The sequence below is a fragment of the Thamnophis sirtalis genome, unplaced genomic scaffold, assembly GCF_051295495.1.
Source record: "Thamnophis sirtalis isolate CommonGarterSnake01/CBP01778 unplaced genomic scaffold, rThaSir2_p1.2 scaffold_3, whole genome shotgun sequence".
Classification (NCBI taxonomy): domain Eukaryota; kingdom Metazoa; phylum Chordata; class Lepidosauria; order Squamata; family Natricidae; genus Thamnophis; species Thamnophis sirtalis.
The window spans coordinates 94,553,668-94,574,666 of NW_028261383.1; the positions used below are offsets into that span (position 1 = coordinate 94,553,668).

The window sequence follows — 20,999 nt, forward strand, 5'->3', positions numbered from 1 at the left end:
GACTGAGTTCAAAGTTTGTGTAGCCATGCCTCCTGCTCCCTTTAGAGGCCCAGTTTAAAAAAACTCAGTTGCCCTAAAAGGATGCAGTTGGGGAGCTCCAGTTCTTGGACAGCAAGTTGGACTCTCCAGTCAGCATAATTCCACAGCAGATCACCGCTGGGACGGGTTTTAATGTTGGGAGCTCGCTCTGGGTCTCCAGGCAGTTCCCCCCTCCCCAGGAAGACTATTTCAAGCAGCCACAGGGCGTTTGGCCACTGACTAGGCCATTCTCTGTTTTAAAAGTAGCGCGGATCTGCGGCCACTCCGGGAGTCACCAATTTGGCACCAAATCTTGTCAGAACTGTTTGTTCCCTGGCTGGCCCCAGTTCCTCAGGACATTGACTGATTTAGGGGGCCATCTATCATCTCCCCTCACCTTCAAGGTTTCAATCTTCAACCAAACTGTGTTAGGGCTGGGAGTGGACCATGGCCAGCAATAGTGTGGCTGAAGTCAGGGATCAAACACGGTCTACCTCCAACAAGCGCAGCAGGCCCAATCCTGCTGCTAAAGGGGACAGCGCAGGGTGCCCTGCAAAGGGGAAACAGCCCAAAGCCAAGAAGGTCTCCAAGGCTGCAGAAAGGATGGCTGAGAGGAGACAAAAAGTCCCTGAGAGGCAGTTTCAAAGGGCAGTAAATGCCCAGGCACAAACTTCGAGATCAGGAGCACCACCGGCCCAGGTTCCTGCAGATTTTGGCTTCCCACCCAATCCTTACAGGGCATCTCCCAGATCTTCTGATTCATCCCTGGAAGAGTTGATATGGAGGAGGCCTGTTCTCTGGTGGAGGAGGAACTTCCTCCTCCTGGACCTATCCCCGGCAGCACATCTTAGTTATCCCAGGCCATGCAGGAGGTGGTCGCACGTGCAATATCTCAGGGGATTGCAGATGGCATCCAACAGCTGGGTCTCACCTTGCCTCTCCAAAACAGGGCCACAGCTAAGGTGCAGACCGCAGGGGCTCACAGTCAACCTACCAGAACCTCCCCTCCCACTTCCTCTGCTGTCAGCAAGGTGTCTGAGGATGAGGAGGGTGGACAGGACGCCCCTGATCTATCGGAGAATGAGAATCCAGTCCCCGACACCCCCGCCTTCTCGGGCTTATTCAAGCCCTCTGTTTTAAGGCCATACTGACCCAGGCTAGGGCCTCATCCATTCAGATGGGACTTCTCACCCAATCTGACAAGAATGTCACTGAACAGGCTATCAAGGAAATGGTTGGATCGGGGGATCCAGGCGCAGGTCTCTTTAAGGAGACCACTCCCCCTCAGAATCTTGTCCCAGCACCGCAGCTTTTCCTGGATGTCATCCAGTGACAATTGGCCCAGCCTAGGTCAATGGCTAATCCCAGCGGGGTGGACAAAAAGCTCTACTCTATGGAGAATGGCATAGAGGATCTCCTGAAGCTTCCTTAGGTAGATGACCCCATAGTGGCACTAACCTTTAACTCAGTCCTTCCAGCGATCTACTGAAAGGACTCAAGGTGGAAGACGAGGGCGGAGAAGGCCTGTCATAAGACTCACATGGCCACTGTGTGGGTCATGAAAGCTTCCTCCTCCTCTTCTTACTTCAGTAGCCTATTTTGGCTCCGTACGTTGCTATCCAACCTCCCAGCTGGCGACACCAGATCGCGCCAGGACGTCAATAAAATTATTGCAGCGGTCGAATATTCAGCCGACATCTCCCTTAATGCCACCAAATTTTTCTCTAGGGCTCTGGCATCTAATGTGACCACACCGTCTGCTATGGCTCTGCTACTGGCAGGCGGACATGAAGGCGAAGTGGAAGTTGGCCTCAGCCCTTTTCAAGGATGGTAAGCTCTTTGGTGAGGCCTTGGACTCATTCTTGATTGAGTCCAAAGACAAACGCAAAATCTTACCAGCGGTCACCCAAGAAATCGGACCGTAAGGGTCACTCCTTTCGTAGGCAGTCCTTTTGGAATGCAGACTCCCCATCCACCTCTGAGGGATTTACCAGGCCTTATTCTCAAACGCAGGACCGCCCCCAGGGACAAAACCAGGCAACAGGGCAACCGCAGGTCCTTTAGAGGAGGGTTCTTCAACCGCTCCTTTCGAAGAACGAAGTGATCATCACCGGTCCCCTGTCATAGGGGGTCGGCTACAGCTTTACGCCGTCCGGTGGGAGGAGACAACGACGGATGTTTGGGTCTTGAACACGATCCGTCACGGACTTACTTTAGACTTCCTCTCCTTTCCTCCGCGGACATTCATCCACTGCCCTCTCCTGAAATCGACCCACAAGCGACAACTGATGCAGGTAGAGGTCAGGCATCTACTGGACATAGCAGCCATCGAGCAGGTGCCCCTAGGTCAGGAGGGCAGAGGATTCTATTTGATCCTCTTTCTGGTTCCCAAGGCCTCGGGAGGGGTGAGAGCCATATTGGACCTCAAGAAACTCAACATCCATCTAGCGTACAAGCGCTTCAAGATGCAATCACTCCAGACCATCTTGGGTTGCATCAGGCAGGGCAACTTCCTAACATCAATCGACCTAAAGGAAGCGTGCCTGAATGTTCCCATTCATCCAGCGCATCGCAGGTTTCTGAGGTTCCAGTTTGCAAACCAGCATTACCAATACCAGGCTCTTCCCTTCGGCCTCTCATCGGCCCCCAGGACGTTCACCAAACTTCTGGCTGCTGTCACTGCACATCTTGGATCTCGTCTGGTGAGGCTCGTTTGCTATCTGGATGACATCGTGCTGATGTCGTCCAGGGAGCAGTAGTGTCACCATCCACACTAGAGCATCACGTCTTCTCCGTCAATCTGGAGAAGAGCCACCTGGAGCCAACTTCTAGGATTCCAGGATGGGTTGGAAAAGGGCCTTGCCCCCAACACACTTTGGAGGCAGACGGCGGCTCTGGCCACCATTTTGTCCAGAGACGCTTCTCTACCATTCAGCAGACACCCAAGAGTCCGCAGTTTCCTAAAGGGGGCCACCAACCTACGCCCCCCCCCCAGTCCACCGTTACCCAACTTGGGACCTATCAGTTGTCCTGCAGACCCTAACATCGACACCATTCGAACTGATTCACTCTATTAGCCTACAACATTTGTGGTTCAAAACCGCCTTTCATAGCATCACTTCAGCACACAGAATTTCAGAGCTGGCAGTGCTCTCAGTTAGAGAGGACCTTTGTGTTATACATTGGGACAGAGTTATTCTGCGCTTGGACCCTGCCTTTCTACTGAAAATTAACAGCTTATTCCATAGAACGCAGGAGGTCATCCTCCCCGACTTTTGACTGCACCCCAGGCATCCCAGGCAGCGCGTTTGGCACAAATTGGATGTGCGGGTATACAAAAAGAGGACAGCTGCTTTTCGCAAGTCAGAATTGTTTCCAGCCCACCTCCATGGGCAGGAAGGTATCATCTTCCACCATAGTACGTTGGCTGCACACTTGCATTAGGCTGGCTTACGAACATCAATCTAGGCCTGTTCCTCCTCATATAACAGCACACTCCACAAGGAGCACCGCGACTACGGACGCTTTGGTCACTCAAGCGCCTATTGAAGAGATATGCAGGGCGGCTACCTGGTCCTCGCCGTCGCCCTTCATTCGGGATTACAGACTGGACTCCTTTGCCTCTGCCGAGGCTTCATTTGGAAGGAGAGTTTTACAGTGGGTACTCTCAACTCCTGCTAACCAGGACATTCCTTCTTCCCACCCTGGGACTACATAGCTTGGGTATGTGCCATGCTTGGACACTCCAAGCAGATTTTTCAATTGAAACTTATAGTGGTGTGTGAACTATTTTGTAGGAAATGACTGTTGGCTTACCTGAATGGTTGTTCTCTAGGCGCTGCAGGAGTGTCCAACTCCTCTTTGGGGTCGCCTGCGTGCGCGTGACATCACCTCCATGGCATAGATTTTTCTCCGTACAGCATCTTTCTGGGTCTCATACCTTTGTTTTTTTAAACTGAGCCTCTAAAGGGAGCAGGAGGCGTGGCTGCACAAACTTTGAACTCAGTCCTTGGGCAGCAAGCTGAAGTTAACCCATGCTTGGACACTCCCGCAGCGCCCAGAGAACGACCATTCAGGTAAGCCAACGGTCATTTCCTACAAAATAGTTCACATTCCACTATAAGTTTCAGTTGAAAAATCTGCTGAGGATGAAATGAGTAATAAAGTTTTAGAATTTGTCTCTTTTCAATGTGTCCCAATTAGATGCAATAAAAAAACAATTAAAAAATGTGACAGAAGTGGAATCTTAGTTTCTGAACAGTCTCCATTCCAATCCATCCACTACTATTTTTACCAGTGTGCCTTAAATGTTTGACCTTTGTATGCATACACTGTCTTTTTCAAGGTACTGTCTTGGAACACACTTTGGTAGCCTACTGAGCCCAGCATGGTGTAGTATTGAAATCTGTCTTGAGGATAGCAATGTTCTACTGTAAAAAAGGGTATTACAAATCCCCATGACTTTTCAGTCATTCTCATTTTTTCAGCTGTTATAAGGGAGCAAGTAGTAAGGAGAATTGAAGTTATTGCCTTGATAGGAATTAGCACTTGTCAGGAAATTTGGATGAAATCCATGCTTTCTTGGGCATATGAGCAAGAAGGGCAGAGAGCTTAGAGCCCAAAAGAGCAGTAATGGAGGCTTCTCTGTAGATTCAAAAAATGTATTGTTTCTCTTACAGCTTCAGAAACTTAGTTCTGTACATAATTATGCTGGTTTCTTCCATCTACATTTCTGTCTGAGGACTGAGATCAAAGCAGTGTGGCTGACTGTCATCTCACAGTATGCACTTTGGCAAATTATCCTAGTCTTTTTCATCAATGAAGAACAGCTGTTCACCTACTTTTTCACTCCCTTGACCTGAAGAAAAATTAGAGACTGTCTCCCAAGATAGTATTCCTCTTTTAATCTTAAGCAGAAGCTCAGGCTAGGTGATTTTACCTATCATGATTTTTCTAGTCAACGAATCAGTTTCATATACAGTGGTCGTCAAGGCACCAAGGTGTATTTGAATTCTAGTTCTATATTAGGTATGAAACTAGATGGATGACTTTGGACCAATCGGGTTATTTCAGCTTTACAAAGAAAATCACAGAACATCTTGCCAAGAAAATTGCAATCCAGGTGTCAACATTGACTTGAAGGTCCATTTGCTTTCTAATAATGATTGATGCAAAAATGTAACAGAATCTGTTGTAGGCATATGAAGGATTCAGCTGGGCCCTTTCAAGTGGACAACAATGGTTTTCTCTTTGATGGCTGTTACAGACTCATTTGGGGAGGCACAGTTTAGCTGTAGGAACCAGTCTGAGCATTGGGTAATATAAATTAGTGAAATGTCACTTTAAAATAGTTGGAGATAGATATTTGCTTCATGTACTTCACTCAGAATTGGAGATCACAGCTGATATACCATTGTACATGCATAGTGAATAAGAGGGAAGCTCAAACAAAATCAGAAAGCAGCACCTGTACATTCCACCTACAGTGCCCTTATTAGATTTAACATAATTGCAATTTCTCTCAACTGCTATTGCCATACACCTAAGGGAGACCCCTGCCCTGAAACAGCTTTTTTTTTGTAGGAAGATAATGAAGAAATTTTAAAGAAAATAGGTAAACTGGTCAGTTTTCACTGTCATTGTCTACAAGTGGCTAACTAGATCTAGCTTTGTTGATTTATGCACTTATGATGATGGTGTTGATTAAAGTTTTGATTGCAGTTAATGCATACAGTCTTTAAGAATAAAGTCCTTTTAACACATAGATATAGTGCTAAATGTTCAATTTTAAATTTGAATGCTTGATGAATCTAAAATTATTGTGGCTCATTGGTTTTCTTCACAAACTATGCCATGTACCATATTTTTGTAATATATAGAAATATACACACAAAAAATATAACATTGTTTATAGGATTATAGTCCCCAGTTACCCATTTTTGAATGGACAATCTGGTAGATCACTTTTATTTATAAAGCCATAAACAAATTTTAAACAAAGAAGCAAAACAAATTCAAGATTAAAAAAGACAAAAAAACCCTCCAGATGATAATTGTACAAATGAAAATTTCCCCTGCTACATACATACAGAGATTTTTGTGTGGCTTATTAAAGTTAAATTTCCATGACATGGTACATTCAGTCTCTTCAGAAAAGTAGATAATGGCATTAAAATTGCACTTGCTGTGTATACATTTAACGAGTAAAACACCACGATAAAAGCTTTCATTTTACACAGCGAAGGAAAATAAAATAAAGAAAATTTAATACAGCATTTTTAAGCATCTCTTTTTGGTTTTTAAGTGATACTTGCATTTTTGGAATCTTGTTTTTAAATGTTTCTAAATTCTTGTGACTGTTCTAGTCTTAACTAAAATAGCTTATCTTCCTAGTCACATAAATGATAACCATGCTGATTAATACTGAATAGTTATTCAGTTCCATTTTTGCATATCTAGTTATGTACTCATCTGATTGTAGGTGCAAATGCAGGTGCCTCTTTATGAGCTCTGCTTATATCATTGGGGTCAGGAGAAGTTCACTAATTTCAGAGTTCTTCTGAACTATCAATTGAGTGAGCCATTCTGGAAGAAGAAATCAAGTATAGCATTTTAAAGAATAAAATTTCAAAATGATGATATTCTTGGAGAAGTACTCTTGCATAGACTTGAAATCAATTTTGGGTAACCTTCTGATGCCAAAAGGCACTCCTAGTTTTTCTTGGGTTACTAAAGGTTTTAATGGAGGACTATTTCATGTATGGATCAAGGCACTAGTGGAAGCTGGGTGATTCTGCTCTAGTCCTATTGTAGACACAAAATCAACTGTGACTTAGTGTAAGTCACATTCTCTCAGCCATAGGATGAAGGCAATGGCAACCCACTTCTGAAAATTGTTCCCAAGAAAACTGCATGGATTTCTTTGTGTAGTTTTGTAGATCAAAGCTAACTCAAAGGCACACATAAAGTAAAATATATGTATGTGGCCTGGGATTTTCCCAACTCTGATAAGTTTTTGAAGCTGAATTATTAGGATTTATACTACACTTTTTGGGTGAGTTTTTGCCCTAAAATGGGGGGGGGGGGATTACCAGCTATTCTTAGCAGTCATACTATTATATTGGATGGTTAAGTCAGATGGCTGAAAAAAGTGGCTGAGAGATTAGGGCTTATCTACTCTTGATTTAATGAGGTTTCTGATATTAATTCAGAAATTCAGATTTGGAATCATTTTTCTTCTCCTTTCCCTTGAGTTCCTAAGATACTTGAATGCGAACATCATGCAAATATTAGGAGGATCAACTGCCAGCATTACGGTCTCATCTTGCTGAAAATGAGGTCCTTTCAGATGGAGTGAAGTGGTTTAGTTTCAATTCCATAAAGTTAAGAGAAATGGTTTAGTTTCAAGTCCATAAAGTTGAGAAAGTTTCAAGTCCATAAAGTTAAGACTTGCAAACTCTTCAGGGCTGTGATTTTGTAACCTTCCTTTACTCCCAGAAAAGTTAATGTAAGGTTTGTTGAAATACCATTGTAATGAAGTGACTCGCCCACTTCAGTTACTCTATTTTATGAATTTTCCTACCCTTTGTCCACTATTATTTCAGCATGTTGGGATTGGTATCAATGTGTGACTCTGTGTTTGTCTTCTGAGAAAAACTACCATCCCTAAAGTAAGCACCAGAAGGAGACCATCTGTGTTGATTCTATGTTTAAAGTTCAAAGCAATCAACTTTGCTTAGCACAGTAAATGAATTGGGCTCTGGGGAAGCATATAACTTTCAAATAAATATCTTCCCTGTAGTATGGACAAGAGAGAAACATAGAATGAGGAATATGAATAGGTTTCAATACTGCAATTGCAGAAATGATTCTATAGGCAGAGTGTGCTATCATTATTGGCTTGAAATAGATGGTGGATAAATCTTGGCAAGTTTTTAAGAAGTCACAAAGACTGCAGAGTAAATTTTTTGTGATTAGAGGCACAGTTTATATCCTTTTCTTATTTCCCATTGATTATATAGCAAAAGTACGGTAAATTGTGAAAAATAAGTATTTTTGAGTTTTGCATACTTTACAGTAGATAGCATAAAAAATCTTTGTAGCTGAAAAATTGTGATGCACACAGTCCTATGTCTGGAATACTAGACTTTCACAGCCAGTGTTCTCCTATTTTATCACCTAATAAAGCTGCTGGAATAAACATTGTTAATGCAATCCACCCTTGATCCCAAAGATGAGGCATAATGAAATATTTTAGTTTCTTACAAGCTGCTTTATACATTTTCTGTGGAACATTTGAGCTTGTCATTCAACAACTGCTTTTGTAATGTCTAATATGTATTGGATGGCTGGACCTCAGGACTTTGACTATAATGGTTTAATAAATGCCTTAGCGTTTATAGCACCTCTCATCTGCAATTAGATCAGTATATTTTGCTTTTATCTCCGTTGGAAAAGAGATCAAATAATTCAGTTACTGACCAGAATTAAGTTTATCTTCATACTTTTCAAAGAGACTGTTGATGTCCTTACTTAGACTTTTAGTGCTGCAGTGTTTTTGTTTTCTGATTTGGCTTTTGCCTGACTTTAAGACTATACCATTTGATGGCAGGCTGAAGTTGTCTCTGTAGCTTCTGTATGCAGCAGGACCAATCAGCAAAGTGCGTGATGAATCTGTGCGCCTTGTTATCACATTAGTACTATGTTTCTATTGATACCATATCGTGCCCTGAGGATTCACCTGGCACTATGGATTTATGAGGAGGCATTGTTGAACATTTATTAGAAGGAAGTCCTGATGTGCTTGTAGCAGTTTTGAGATGTGCAGATAAAGAAGAAGGATTGGCTTGGTTTTGGTGTATAAGATCAGCAGGAACAGCGAGCTTGTTTGGAATAAAAGCAGGGGATGTACACTGGAGCACATCCACAGGGGAGGGAGGGGAATCTATAGTACTTCCATTGGAAGAAACTGGGCTGGAGCAGTGTCCTTTTCCTTGTAGGTACCGAATGCACTTCTTTTTCCTCCTAAGAACAGTGAAGAGAGTTATCTGTAAATAAAGGGTGAATTTACAGGGTCATATTTTTTTAAAATGAAAGCATTATATAGCATTTAATACAAGTATAATGTCTAAGGAACAAGGATTTAGGAGGAAAAATATATTGGTTCTTAACACCTATTACTCAAATTTTTATAAGAAGAAATCTTTTTTTAAAGGTTATTGTCAACTTGTATTTTTTACCACTAGATGGAGGTATAACTGTAAAACTGCTAAAATTTCTCCAAGCCGAAGTGCAAAACAGATCAAAAGTTATCAGAAATGTTTAGTTCTGGTTATTGCTGTCCAAGGGATTACTGAAAGCAACCTCCCCATCCCCCAGAGATAGATTTGGATAATCCCAATAAATAAGTATAATGTTTTTGAGGCAGTTGTTTAACTGGGTTTTCTTTATTTGGTTTTAGGATTTGTGTGGCAAATAAATCTTGTTTTAAGTTGAATTCATGGGTGTAGTGGTTAGAAACTAGAAATGGGCTAAAACCAAGAGACCATGACTTCTAGTCCCAGCCTTAGGCATGAAGCTAGTTGGGTGACTTTGAACCAATAACTTTTTCTCAATCCTTGGAAGAAGCAATAGCAAACCACTTCTGAAATCTTGCCTAAAAACCGCAGGGACTTGTCCAACAGTTACAGGAATCAATTGTCTTAAAGCCATCACTTGACTGACAAAGGATATCACTTTAACTTCAAAACTACAATCTCATATTTTCCATTGCAGTTCTGCATATTTCCAATACAGCTTCGGCAAATCATTAAGATTTATTTTGACAAACAGGTTTGAACTGTGAAAGCAAACAAATTCATTTTTACCAGAAAGGGCCATCTAATTCACCTTGATTAAGCTATTTCGGTGCTCTCAAAACACTTCGGGCAAAGGCTGTGGGAGATGGGCTCTCTCAGCCTTTTCACCCAGGATTAGTTGATGGGACTTTCTGCTAGGCAACTTCAAAATTACCTACAGCGTGCAATGAAGCTATTTAGCCTGGAAAATGATGCAACCATATGATGCTTATGCTCTAGGCAGTTCTGTAGCAAAATCCACAGCCAGCCTATCTGAGCCATCTTGTTATGTAAAGGTTTTCCAAACAGGTTGCTTTTGACAAACACAGCAGAGTTCTTTGCAGTATGCAATAAAATTGGCCAGCTTCAAAACAGTTCAGTCTGAGGATTTTCAGCTTATGAATACAAAAAGAAAATTGGGTAGAATCATGATAGACTGAGAGAACATGATTTTTGACCCCTGATCTCCCAAATCTAGAATAAACATCCTGACATGCTTCCAAAGAGCACCAAGGTGTTCTTTAGGGCTAAGTAGCTCTCCAAAGAAAAGGACTGAGATCCATCAACAGTAAAGATGTTAGAGTATGAAAGGTATAGGCCCCTTTATAAATTGTTCTCTATTCTAAATAAAACCAAGATAAAAATGTTGTTATGGGAGAGATAGTAGATATCATTGCTGGTTTACATAGAAAAGGAAGGATCTGAACAAGGATTGTTGCCCCTACTCAATGTTTGAAGGTTCTGTTCTGGGTATCAGTGCCTCTCACATAGAAAGACTGGTTTATCGATTACTACTTTGGTACTGTTGTTTTTATCATAAATGGAAGGCATTAGGTTTTTATTACATTTGCAGAATATTTTGCTTAGTAATCTCTCTCTCCCTCTCTCAAACACACACACACACACACACACACACAAACTCACACACACACATATATTCATATATTTTACTGGGACATTCTGTCTGTGCTACAAGCACATCTTTGAAGAGCCCTATGTTACACCTTTTTTCGATCATCCATTACTGTAAAAACAGTCTGGATCTGTTTGTTCTGGAAGAAAAAAAGGGGGGACAATGTGTTTATATTATCTTCAGCCACAGATTGCTTCATTTGCCAGGATAAAAAACTAAAACAATTAATTTTAGGGTGCTGTTGATGCATAAGTATTGAAACCAACACCAAGAATAATAAATGTCATTGCTTCTTTAACTAAAATTCTTAAGGAACCAGTCATTTTTCCTAAAGGATTACTAAGAAGAGAGACTCTTTGGAGGATCCATGCCAGAGGTGAGTGCTGCCGATTCATACCAATTCGGGCAAATCAGTAGTGGAAATTGGGTTTGGGTCGCCGAACTGGTAGGGGCAGCAGGCTGGCCACGCACACCCCTGAGCCGGTTCCCCAGTTGCTGCTGCTATTGCTGACTTGGTCTTTAATCATTTTTTCATGTTCTGCACATGCACAGAACAATTTGCACTGAACTGCACATGCGCACGTAGTGAACTGGCAGCAACGCCGGCAGCAACCCACCCCTGATCCATACTGTTTGGATTGGCAATTGGCAAGGAAGGGCACGTCAATAGGTTTCGGTTCCTGATTCATGGAAAATTATTCTGATAGTTTATCACGTTTATCCTTTAGTCCATTTTAAATAAACCTGATACCCTTTTCAAAAATTTAAATCATTTCTCTATGTACCACTCTAGTTAAAAAATCCCCCCCCCCAATACGTTATGCCAAGATTTATTTTACTAATTTTTCTCTTCAGCATTACAAAAGCATCTGTAGGTCACTCAAATGAAGAATGTGGAAAATTGAGAGGAAGCCTAAGCAGCACCATTAGTAGAGTTAGAAAAGGCAGCTATAGAAATGATGCAAGAGAGAAAAATCAAAACAGAGTACAACCACCTTTATGGTCAGAAACAAGGCTGCAAAGCGAAAGTTCCTGATACACACCTGCATGGGCCGCACCAGTCCATTTGTTGGTTGAGGCCAAAACGAGCTCTGCATTTCTTAGGAGAGGCAGGATCTGAACAAGGAGCATGCGTATTGAATGGGCAAGGCAGAGGCACAAACAGCAGCAAGAACAGCAGAAGGAAGAAAAGATGCAATGTTGGTTTAGCTGCTGAAGACAAAACTAAACAGGCCACCTAAACTCAATTCTTCACCATAAATGTCTACTAATATCATTTCTCCCCCTCCCCCCCCCCCAAAAAGTGAGTGTTAAACAAATAGACTTGATAGGGTCACAAATGCAATGATTAGGAAAATGAAATTGCAAATAGGTAGTGTAAAATACTAGGGTTTTATTCTTTATTTCATTTTGGTCACTTTTGTGTTTCAATCTATGCATTTTTAGAGAATATTTGAAAATTCCCTTTAGCTTTGATTAGATCTGAAATTCTGCCAAGCAAACAAGCAGGTCTTATTATTAAACAAACAGGTTGGAAAAAAGAGAGCAAGAAATCACTTAGAAATTAATGATGCTTAGCTATGGTCTAGATCAGAAGTAGGAGTGTAGCCCTCCAAATGTTGAACTATATAGCTCTTGGAGATCCAGCCCACCTAGCTATTGTGATCTGATGGGATACGAAATCACCAGCTAGCAATTCAGCTGTTTGAGTCTCACCAGTTTAAGGTTGACTCAGACTTCCATCCTTCCAAGGTCAGTAAAACGAGGACCAAGATTATTGGGGGCAATATGCTGACACTGTAGACCGCTTAGAGAAGGCTGTAAAGCACTGAAGCGTATACAAGTCTTAAGTGCTATTGCTATACACACAGCTTTCACATGAGTATATACTACAGCTTGACTGAGCTTTTTCTGTAGTCATTTTTCAGCGCGTGGACCCTTAGTCCCCCCCCCCCAAAGGGCTGCCAATAATTTCTATAGGAATCCATTGTTTTTATTATTGATAACAGATTCCAAACTCTTATATCAAACATGGAGACCTAGAAAATTATGTGACTGTTAGAACAAAGCTATATAAGACAATAGCCAATATTACAGTATGAATGGGAAACTTAAATTCCAAAAGCTTTGGTGGGGCCCTTTCCTCTTGCTGTTAAAAATTTGGAAATGATTTTTACTTTTACTCTTTTCTTTTTTAAAAAGGGCTCAAGAGTCATAAAGAGAAATCAGCTAATGTTCATTATCCAGAATGAATTTAAGATTTAAAATGTGCTTAATATAAATTAAATTTTAGAAACGTTTTGGAATTAATCTGATTTTCTTTTTCATTGGCATTTTTCCAAATGCCCTATCGAATGACAAAATGGGTTCATTTCATTTTAATATGTCAATACTAATTTTAAGGAAAAACTTAAATTAAAAAAGCATATATGAGAATACGTCTTGTATCCTTCTTAGAAACTCTTATTACTGTTACAGGCATCATGCCTGTTAACTATTTCTAATCCCCTAAACAAATGCCTTTGTGCTGATTGAAAGTTTCTATATACATTTTAAAAATAGCAACTAATTTTAATTGACTACCAAGGAAAAACATACACCATAAAATCTACTTTTCTACAATAGTAGTTATGAAAACAGAATCTGGCAAGTATTGCCAAGGCAGAATTTTACTTAATCCATTTTAAAATCTATTTTATTTACAAGTCTTTTATTTACATATTTTTTCCCTTTGAACCCACTCAGTTTCCTGAGGTGTTTTTTTTTTTAATGGAGACTTTTGGCCTCAAAAAGATTCCTTTTGTATATTTGGATAGTTGCTGCAAAAACTACCTTTTTGGATGTTGGATTGGAAATTAAATGTTTTGTAAATGTTTTAACTTAACACTTTGCTCATTTGTTATTGAAAAAACCTGAAACAGTCACAGATGTAAAGAGACTGTTAAAGCAAGAAGATGAGATTAAGTTGGAGCTTCAAACTAGGGTTAACATGAATTAGTTACTTTTGGTTTGTTGATATTGTCATCACAGAATATCATTCAAATATATAATTGTAGATAGTGGCAAAGCTAGAAAGATTAGTACAGACAGTTAAAGCATAGATAGTCCCAATAACACATCCTGGGGGGAAAAATTATTGTATGGCTAATTTCTTACTAATGTAAATGAAGTGATCAGTAACCAGATAATGTACTAGATTTTATACCAGGAGTTTTACCTGAATTGGAATCTTGCTGCTTTTCTCTTGTTCGTCTTTTCTTTTTTCCCTATGATTAAAAAAGGAAGAAGAGAAAATAAATCATAAATTGAACAAAACAAGATAGTTTTGTTTAGAAAGAGAATTTGGTGAAGAAGTATAGGAACTAATGCAACACATCTCCCCTTCTCCCAATGTTCCTGCTGTAGTTTCATCACCAAAGATATTGGTTTTATTTTCAAATTTCTTATTTGCTAAAGTAAGGTGTCCCCATTCATCAAACATTCAAATGCAGCATGTTGGCTTTTACTGACTATATTCCAAAGATGCATAATGAAAGCACTTCTTACTTTCAAATTATGATAAAATTTTCCCATGACTCCTGAGTCAGTGTAACAGTGAGGTAGTCAGCAAATAGATGATAGATATAGACATACATACATACATACACACATACATACAGATAGAGATGATGACAGATAGATAAATGATAGACAGATACGATAGATTGGGATGTCAAACTGGTGGCCCGCAGGCCGGATGTGTCATAAAATGTCACGCGATTGCAATGTAATACAGCGAATATGACCCCCGTGTGATAATGACAGATATAGATGAATAGATGATATAGATGATAGATAGATAGATAGATAGATAGATAGATAGATAGATAGATAGATAGATAGATAGATGATGGACAAACAGGCAGACGGACAGATATAAATGATAAATATGTGGATAGATAGGTAGATAGATGTAGTTATCCTTATGGCCCTGTGTAATATTTGATTCAAGTTTTCTACTCCACCAAAAGTCAAGCTATGTAATGAACAGACTACCATTGAGAAGTGGTGTTTTAACTAATTGTGACAAATCCAGATTTTTTAAAACTTCTATACAGTATCTTAAAGGAGAAGGATGTCTGATAGCAGCAGCTCCAATTGCAGTAAAAGAGATCATTGGGTTAAAAAGGAACATACCCATACCCATAATACAGAGAGATCTCTGCCATGCAGAGGAAAATAATGTGCTTAAAACCTCTCCCTCTACTGTGAGGTCTGGACAGTTCTTGTCTAATCTTTCTACCTTGGTGCCTTAGTTGTCCATCACAATTACAATTGAGAGCTCTATCATGCAGCAACAGATACCACAGCGTTACACTACAGGTAGTCCTCGACAATTGAACCCAACATTTCTGTTAAGTGAGTATTGCCTCATTTTACGACATTTCTTGCCACAGTTGCTAAGTGAATCATTGCAGTTGGTAAATTAGTAACGCGATTGTTATGTGAATCTGGCTTCCCCGTAGACTTTGCTTGTCAGAACATGGGAAAAGGTGATGACATGATCTTGGGATACAGCAATGTTCATAAGTATGAACCAGTTGCCAAGCTTCTGAATGATGATCACATGATCATGGGGATGCTGCGAAGGTTGTAACATTGAGATATGGCCATAAGCCACATTTTTCAGTGCCATTGTAACTTTGAACTAAACAAACTGTTGTAAATTGAGGACTACCTATAGTCCATGCCTCTTGATGACACACAGCATTCTCCTTATTGGCAGCTCATCGTTGCTATTAAAGCCATTGTATGTTAAGATCATAGCTGACGTTTCGATGAGATCATTTTGACCTTGACGCTTTCATGATTTTTGAGGGATTAACGGACATCTGTTCACTAATCTGCTAAAGTCTAATGCATAAACTGGCATATTGAACCTGCTTATTGTAGGCCATACTCATGGGATATCAGACATTTGAGATGGTTCATGGTTGTCACAAGAATCCTGCTACAAAGTGACAGTTTCCAAAGTGATATTGCTGCCACAATGGCCTGTTTTGGATAGAGGAAGATGCACAACTTTCGATTGCACAACTCCCACCAGAGGTACTCTGGAACTGAACAATTTTCTTCCAGGAGAGATGGAGAAAAGCAGCTGGTATTGCATGCAGATGATGATCGTGCCTGGATAACTAAAGGATTGCCTTTGCAGGCATGCTGAGGCACTGCTGATCTGCATCATGTACACAATTGAAACAAAATACTTTTATCTGCTGAAAAAGCCTTTTAAAAAATCCAGGAGCAAAATGGGGGAGCTAGTGGGATGGAAAGAAATTTGTTTCAGTTTATTGTAGAGCAGAACAAAATAAAATAGTATAATTCAAAATTTAAACATTCAACTTCAGAATCAAAAACTATTTAAAATCAGCTTACAAATGAAGACATCTTCCCTATAGCTAGGGCCTGTTTGTATTTTCATATGTATCATGCTAACATACTAATGTTTTAATTACATTTACCTCCATTCTCTCAAGTATAAAATCTATAACCACTAGCAGCTTAAAAGACATGCAACACTTGTAGGTTTGGATATTTTGCTAAGAACAAGCTCCCACTCAGTATAACTTACTCTGGAGTAAATATGTTTTGCCTTTGTTTAACTGCCAGAGATGCAACTGCAATTTTGGACAAAACAAAGACTGTTCCATTTTAAGTTCAAACAACATTTAAATATGTTTGTCATTAACTAGGCACAAAAAACCCACTTCCCTGATGAAAGCAGGCAAAATCAAACCAGATTGTGTTTTCCCCACACTTCTGCCCATACAGTACTGATTTTGCTTGCATCAGAAGGCCAAGTTACTGCAAAACTCCCAAACCCCACAATTAAAACAAAGTTGGTGGTTGTTGCTAACTGGAAAACTCTATGCTTATATTGTGACACAAAACTACATTTTAGCTGTACAATGGTAATACATTCAAAATATAGACAGGCGATCTTAATGCAAACCAACGGCCTTGATTTGGAAAGGTCTTTGTGCTTCAAATCACAAGGCAAGTCACGGCCTAAAAATGGGGCTTTCTTTCCAACATTGACAAATTTATAACTTCATGGAAAGAAGGTGGAAGTATTCATGGGTGCTATATTTAAAAAGTGTATGGTGATGGGATGTGTATGGGTGTTTCCTTTTAGAGACCTGAATCAAACATTCTGGCACATGAAGATGGCAACTATTATCCCACAGGGAGTTTTGATGTGCTCCCCAAGTGCCTCGCAGATTGCATTTCACTCAAATAAAATACTTCATTAAAATTCAGCTGCTACTTCTCTACCAGCCAGGAATTGAGAAAAATATTTCCCATCAATGCATTTTACAAGCATTTCCCCTCTTTTTCCCTGCATTGCAAATTTTCACCATTGGAGATTCGTACCCTCACTACCGTCCAGGCCTTCCGCACAGCCCTCAAGAACTGGCTAACCCGTCAGGCCTGGGGATAATCTTATTTCGCCCCGCCCGAATGTTGAGTGAATGTTGAGTTTTATTGTTTAATTTACTTTGTGCACATTTCTTTTTTTGTATTGTCCTACACTCCCCTTCCTTTTTTGATTGTAAGCCGCCCTGAGTCCCCTCAGGGAAAAGGGCGGCCTATAAATAAATAATTCCAATTCCAATTCCAATTCCAAATTCTACCTAGTAATGTGGATGAGGAGATAGTCAATCCAGGATGATAGCAAGGAATGCCAAGAGCAGGGAATGCATTAAGGAGGGAAGAAGCCATCTTCCCAAAATCTGAATCTTGCAAATTATACCATTCAAGCCAAAGTTTTTCAGTGGAAAACCAATAGCAGACCAGTTTAAAAAGCATGGAGCTTTGAAGCGTAGTTTTGGACTCATAAAAATTTGAAGGTTTCGCATGACAGGAATAGTTAAAATAAGGCTGTCTCATTTCTTTTCATCACTTTTTTCCTAATTAAAATTCTACTCCTACCAGTAGGTAGCCAAAGGAAAAATCCAAAATGAGACTTTAAGAACATTACTTCCACTAGAGGGCATCACCTGTTAGTGAGATTATAAGAAATACTTTCCTAAAGGAAAAGCACAGTATTAAAATTTATCATATATTTTTTTTAACTTTCCTACGGTTCTGTTTATAGGCTTTGGATTATGAAAATGATAACGGTGGTGCTGATGTTTCGGATTTAATGTTATGGCTTTCTACCTGCTGGATGAGGAAGAAAGCTATAGAAATTGACAATTACATGTATGAAAGGTGGGACAGGAAGAGAAGAAATTTTGTAAAAAGAAAATATTAAAATGCACCAACTACCACCATTGGTCATTAATATGTTAATGCTAATGTTGTTTTGGATTATCAACTTGGTTGCTTGTATATATTTCTGGGGTGCCTTGGAGTCAGTGCTGACTCTTAGCAACTGCCTAGACAAGTCCCTGCAGTTTTCTTAGCAAGATTTCTTGGAAATGGTTTGCCATTGTCTGGTTCCTATGGCTGAGAGTCTGGCCAAGATAGCTTTTTGTCTAAGGCAGGACTAAAACTCACAGCCTCCTGGTTTCTAGGCTTAACGACAATATTAATGATACACACTGATAACTCCCAAATGCTGGGGACTGCAGTTGGGTATTATCTGTGTTTATCATTCAGATTGGTGTAGCCAATACACAGGCTACTTTTCCTGGTTGTGGGCTTCTTTTAAGCATCCATCCTGTTGCTCTAGAACAGTGATCACCAACTGGTGGTTTACAAGAAGATTTTGGTGGTCTGCAGAAAAATCTTTGCATTTTTTAATATTGCACTAAATCAGGGATCCTCAAACTACGGCCCCTGGGTCGGATATGGCCCACCGAAGCAATTACTCCCGCTCGCTGACAGGATGGGGTCGTTCAGGCACTTAGCCTGGCTGCCTGTTTAGTAGCTCTAACCCTACCATCTTTCCCTCCCTGGGAGTCTAGGCGCTTCAGTAAGCAGTGCACAAAACTTCGGCCAGGCTCCTCAAAAAGCAGTTTGCAGGGGACAGATCTAGTGGCCGGGCTGGCTACAAGACAAACATTCATTCTTGGCCATATTTGAGATTCCTAGCTGCAATGGACATCAAACCTAGGGTTGACTCCAACCCGTCTCTTCACCAAGCTAAGTACCTGAAGGACCCCATCCTGTCACTAATTCATATTAGTGGTCCACGGGATTTAAAATTATGAATTTAGTGGTACCTGAGGTCTGAAAGGTTGGTGACCCCTGCTCTAGAAAACAGCATGCTGGACTAAATGACTCTTGACCTGTCCAAGAACGGAAGTTCTGATGGTATTAAAGATGCAACCGTACCTCGAAAACTATCATTTCCTCTTCAGTGAACAATCTATTGCTTACTTGCTGCATTCTGTTTATATTTACATATGTATGTACAAGAAGGTATTTGCCACTTAGAAAACTGAATGTTGAAATTTTGTTTTCTTATTTCTGGGCCTTCACTTCCAGCTTCAATCATGTCCAATGCAATGTAAAACTAATATGAAAAGTCTGGCTACAGGTACATTGTTTCTGCTGCCTGTGGTCCAACTTATAAACCTAAACATTTTCCCTAAATTACCCTCTCAAGACGTACAATGAGGGAGATGATTTACAGCAATATATTTTTGGGCCCGGGGGATTCAAAATGTCCGCCTTCTGTTTATATCCTCTCAGAACAATATAGGAAAGGGTGTAAATGCAGAGGTAGAGATGTGCTGTGATTCCAGAGTTTTGATTAAACATCAAAACCCTGATATATTCATCTCACAAAACAACAAAAGTGTTGGCATGGAGTGTCAACCCACTTCCACTGACACAAAAGTTAGCCACTTGAAAAGTCACGTGGCACATTGATTGTTCCCTCCTAATGAAGAAATTCCACAGCCAATGAGCAATTCTATGGCCATGGAAAAGCTCAGGGCTCCTGGAATTCTGCAGCCAACGCTGGGTTAGGTGGATGCATGAGTGGCAGATGGTTTCAGACTCTCACTGCCATAATGCAGAATGACATTTGCTGCAGAATTCGCTTACCCTTGCCGCAGAAGCTGGCCAGGAAGTGCTGCTGAATTCCAGGGGCCCTGAATTAAACTGTATGTGATCACGGGATGGAGAGCCTGAAGAAGACTGAAGAGCAAGGGGTAAAGGGTTAAAATAGCAGCTATGGAGAGCAGAGGAAAAAAAATAAGCATATGAACACATCAGGAAGTATGCAGGACACCATTACCACATTGTAGGCAAAGACTGAATTCACTATCACTGTTGTTTACTAAAACAAATCATTTGCCTTCTCCTGGAAATAAATCTTCAAACCATAAGAACTTTGAGTAATATAGTAACAAGTGAACTTTATAGAAGCAAGGCTCTTACTTGTTGTCACTGGCATTTATTTTATGCAGCATATTTGAATTTGAATTTGAATTTGAAAGTTTATTTATACGCCGCCCTTTTCCCTGGGGGGACTCAGGGCGGCTTACAACTCATGGGGAAGGGGATACAAACAATGACACATAAGAACAATACATAATTAAAAAGAACACAACATTCATACCATTCGGGTGGGGGTGGATTAAATCTTATCCCCAGGCCTGATGGGATAGCCAGATTTTAAGGGCTGTGCGGAAGGTCTGGAGGGTGGTGAGGGTACGAATCTCCACGGGGAGATCGTTCCAAAGGGTCGGAGCTACTACCGAGAAGGCTCTCCTCCATGTAGTTGCCAGTCGACACTGACTGGCAGATGGAATTCGGAGGAGGCCTAATCTGTGTCATCTAATTGGTCGCGAGGAGGTAATTGGCAAGTGCTGGACACTTGGTTAAAGAATAGTGGGTAGAATTATATATTGTGAAGATTTTGTTTGCTCTCTAATCTGAACCTTTTATTTAATCCAGTTTTACACTGGGCATGGAGCGAAAAGTAAACTAGCCCCAGAAAATTTTTTCAAACACTCCCCCCCCCCCAATTTAACTTTGGACTTAAGATGAAAAATTACATCTTTGCCAGGTCAGTGGATGAACTGTACTCCTCCCCCCCCACTACATATATTTATTAATGAATACCCTTAAGTAGCATCAGATATTTATTTAGAAATCAGTTTTACTGAATCTGTGCTGAGGTTTGGTACCATATGGATGGGCACAGACCTGAGGTCTAAAATTATGTTCAGTAAATGAAAACATAAAACAATTACTATGAGATGCTAATTTCTGTTTTTAAAAAAAATCATGAT

General features: G+C 40.4%; 1 protein-coding gene across 3 annotated transcripts in view; it reads right to left on the reverse strand.

Moving 5' to 3' along the window:
- Positions 1-8,531: 8,531 nt before the first annotated feature.
- Positions 8,532-20,999, reverse strand: part of TCF7 (transcription factor 7) — a 129,036-nt gene continuing 116,568 nt past the window's right edge. The window contains exons 10-13 of one of the 3 annotated variants that reach the window (XM_087709546.1): positions 19,807-19,899; positions 13,985-14,033; positions 11,811-11,883; positions 8,532-9,042 (exon numbers count right to left, since the gene is read on the reverse strand). In XM_087709546.1, coding sequence (XP_087565672.1) covers positions 8,718-9,042; positions 11,811-11,883; positions 13,985-14,033; positions 19,807-19,899 — 540 coding nt within the window. In that variant the 3' untranslated portion in view covers positions 8,532-8,717. Of the gene's footprint in view, positions 9,066-11,810; positions 11,884-13,984; positions 14,034-19,806; positions 19,900-20,999 lie in introns of all 3 variants that reach the window. The other 2 variants (XM_087709544.1, XM_087709545.1) reach the window with 2 other exon arrangements.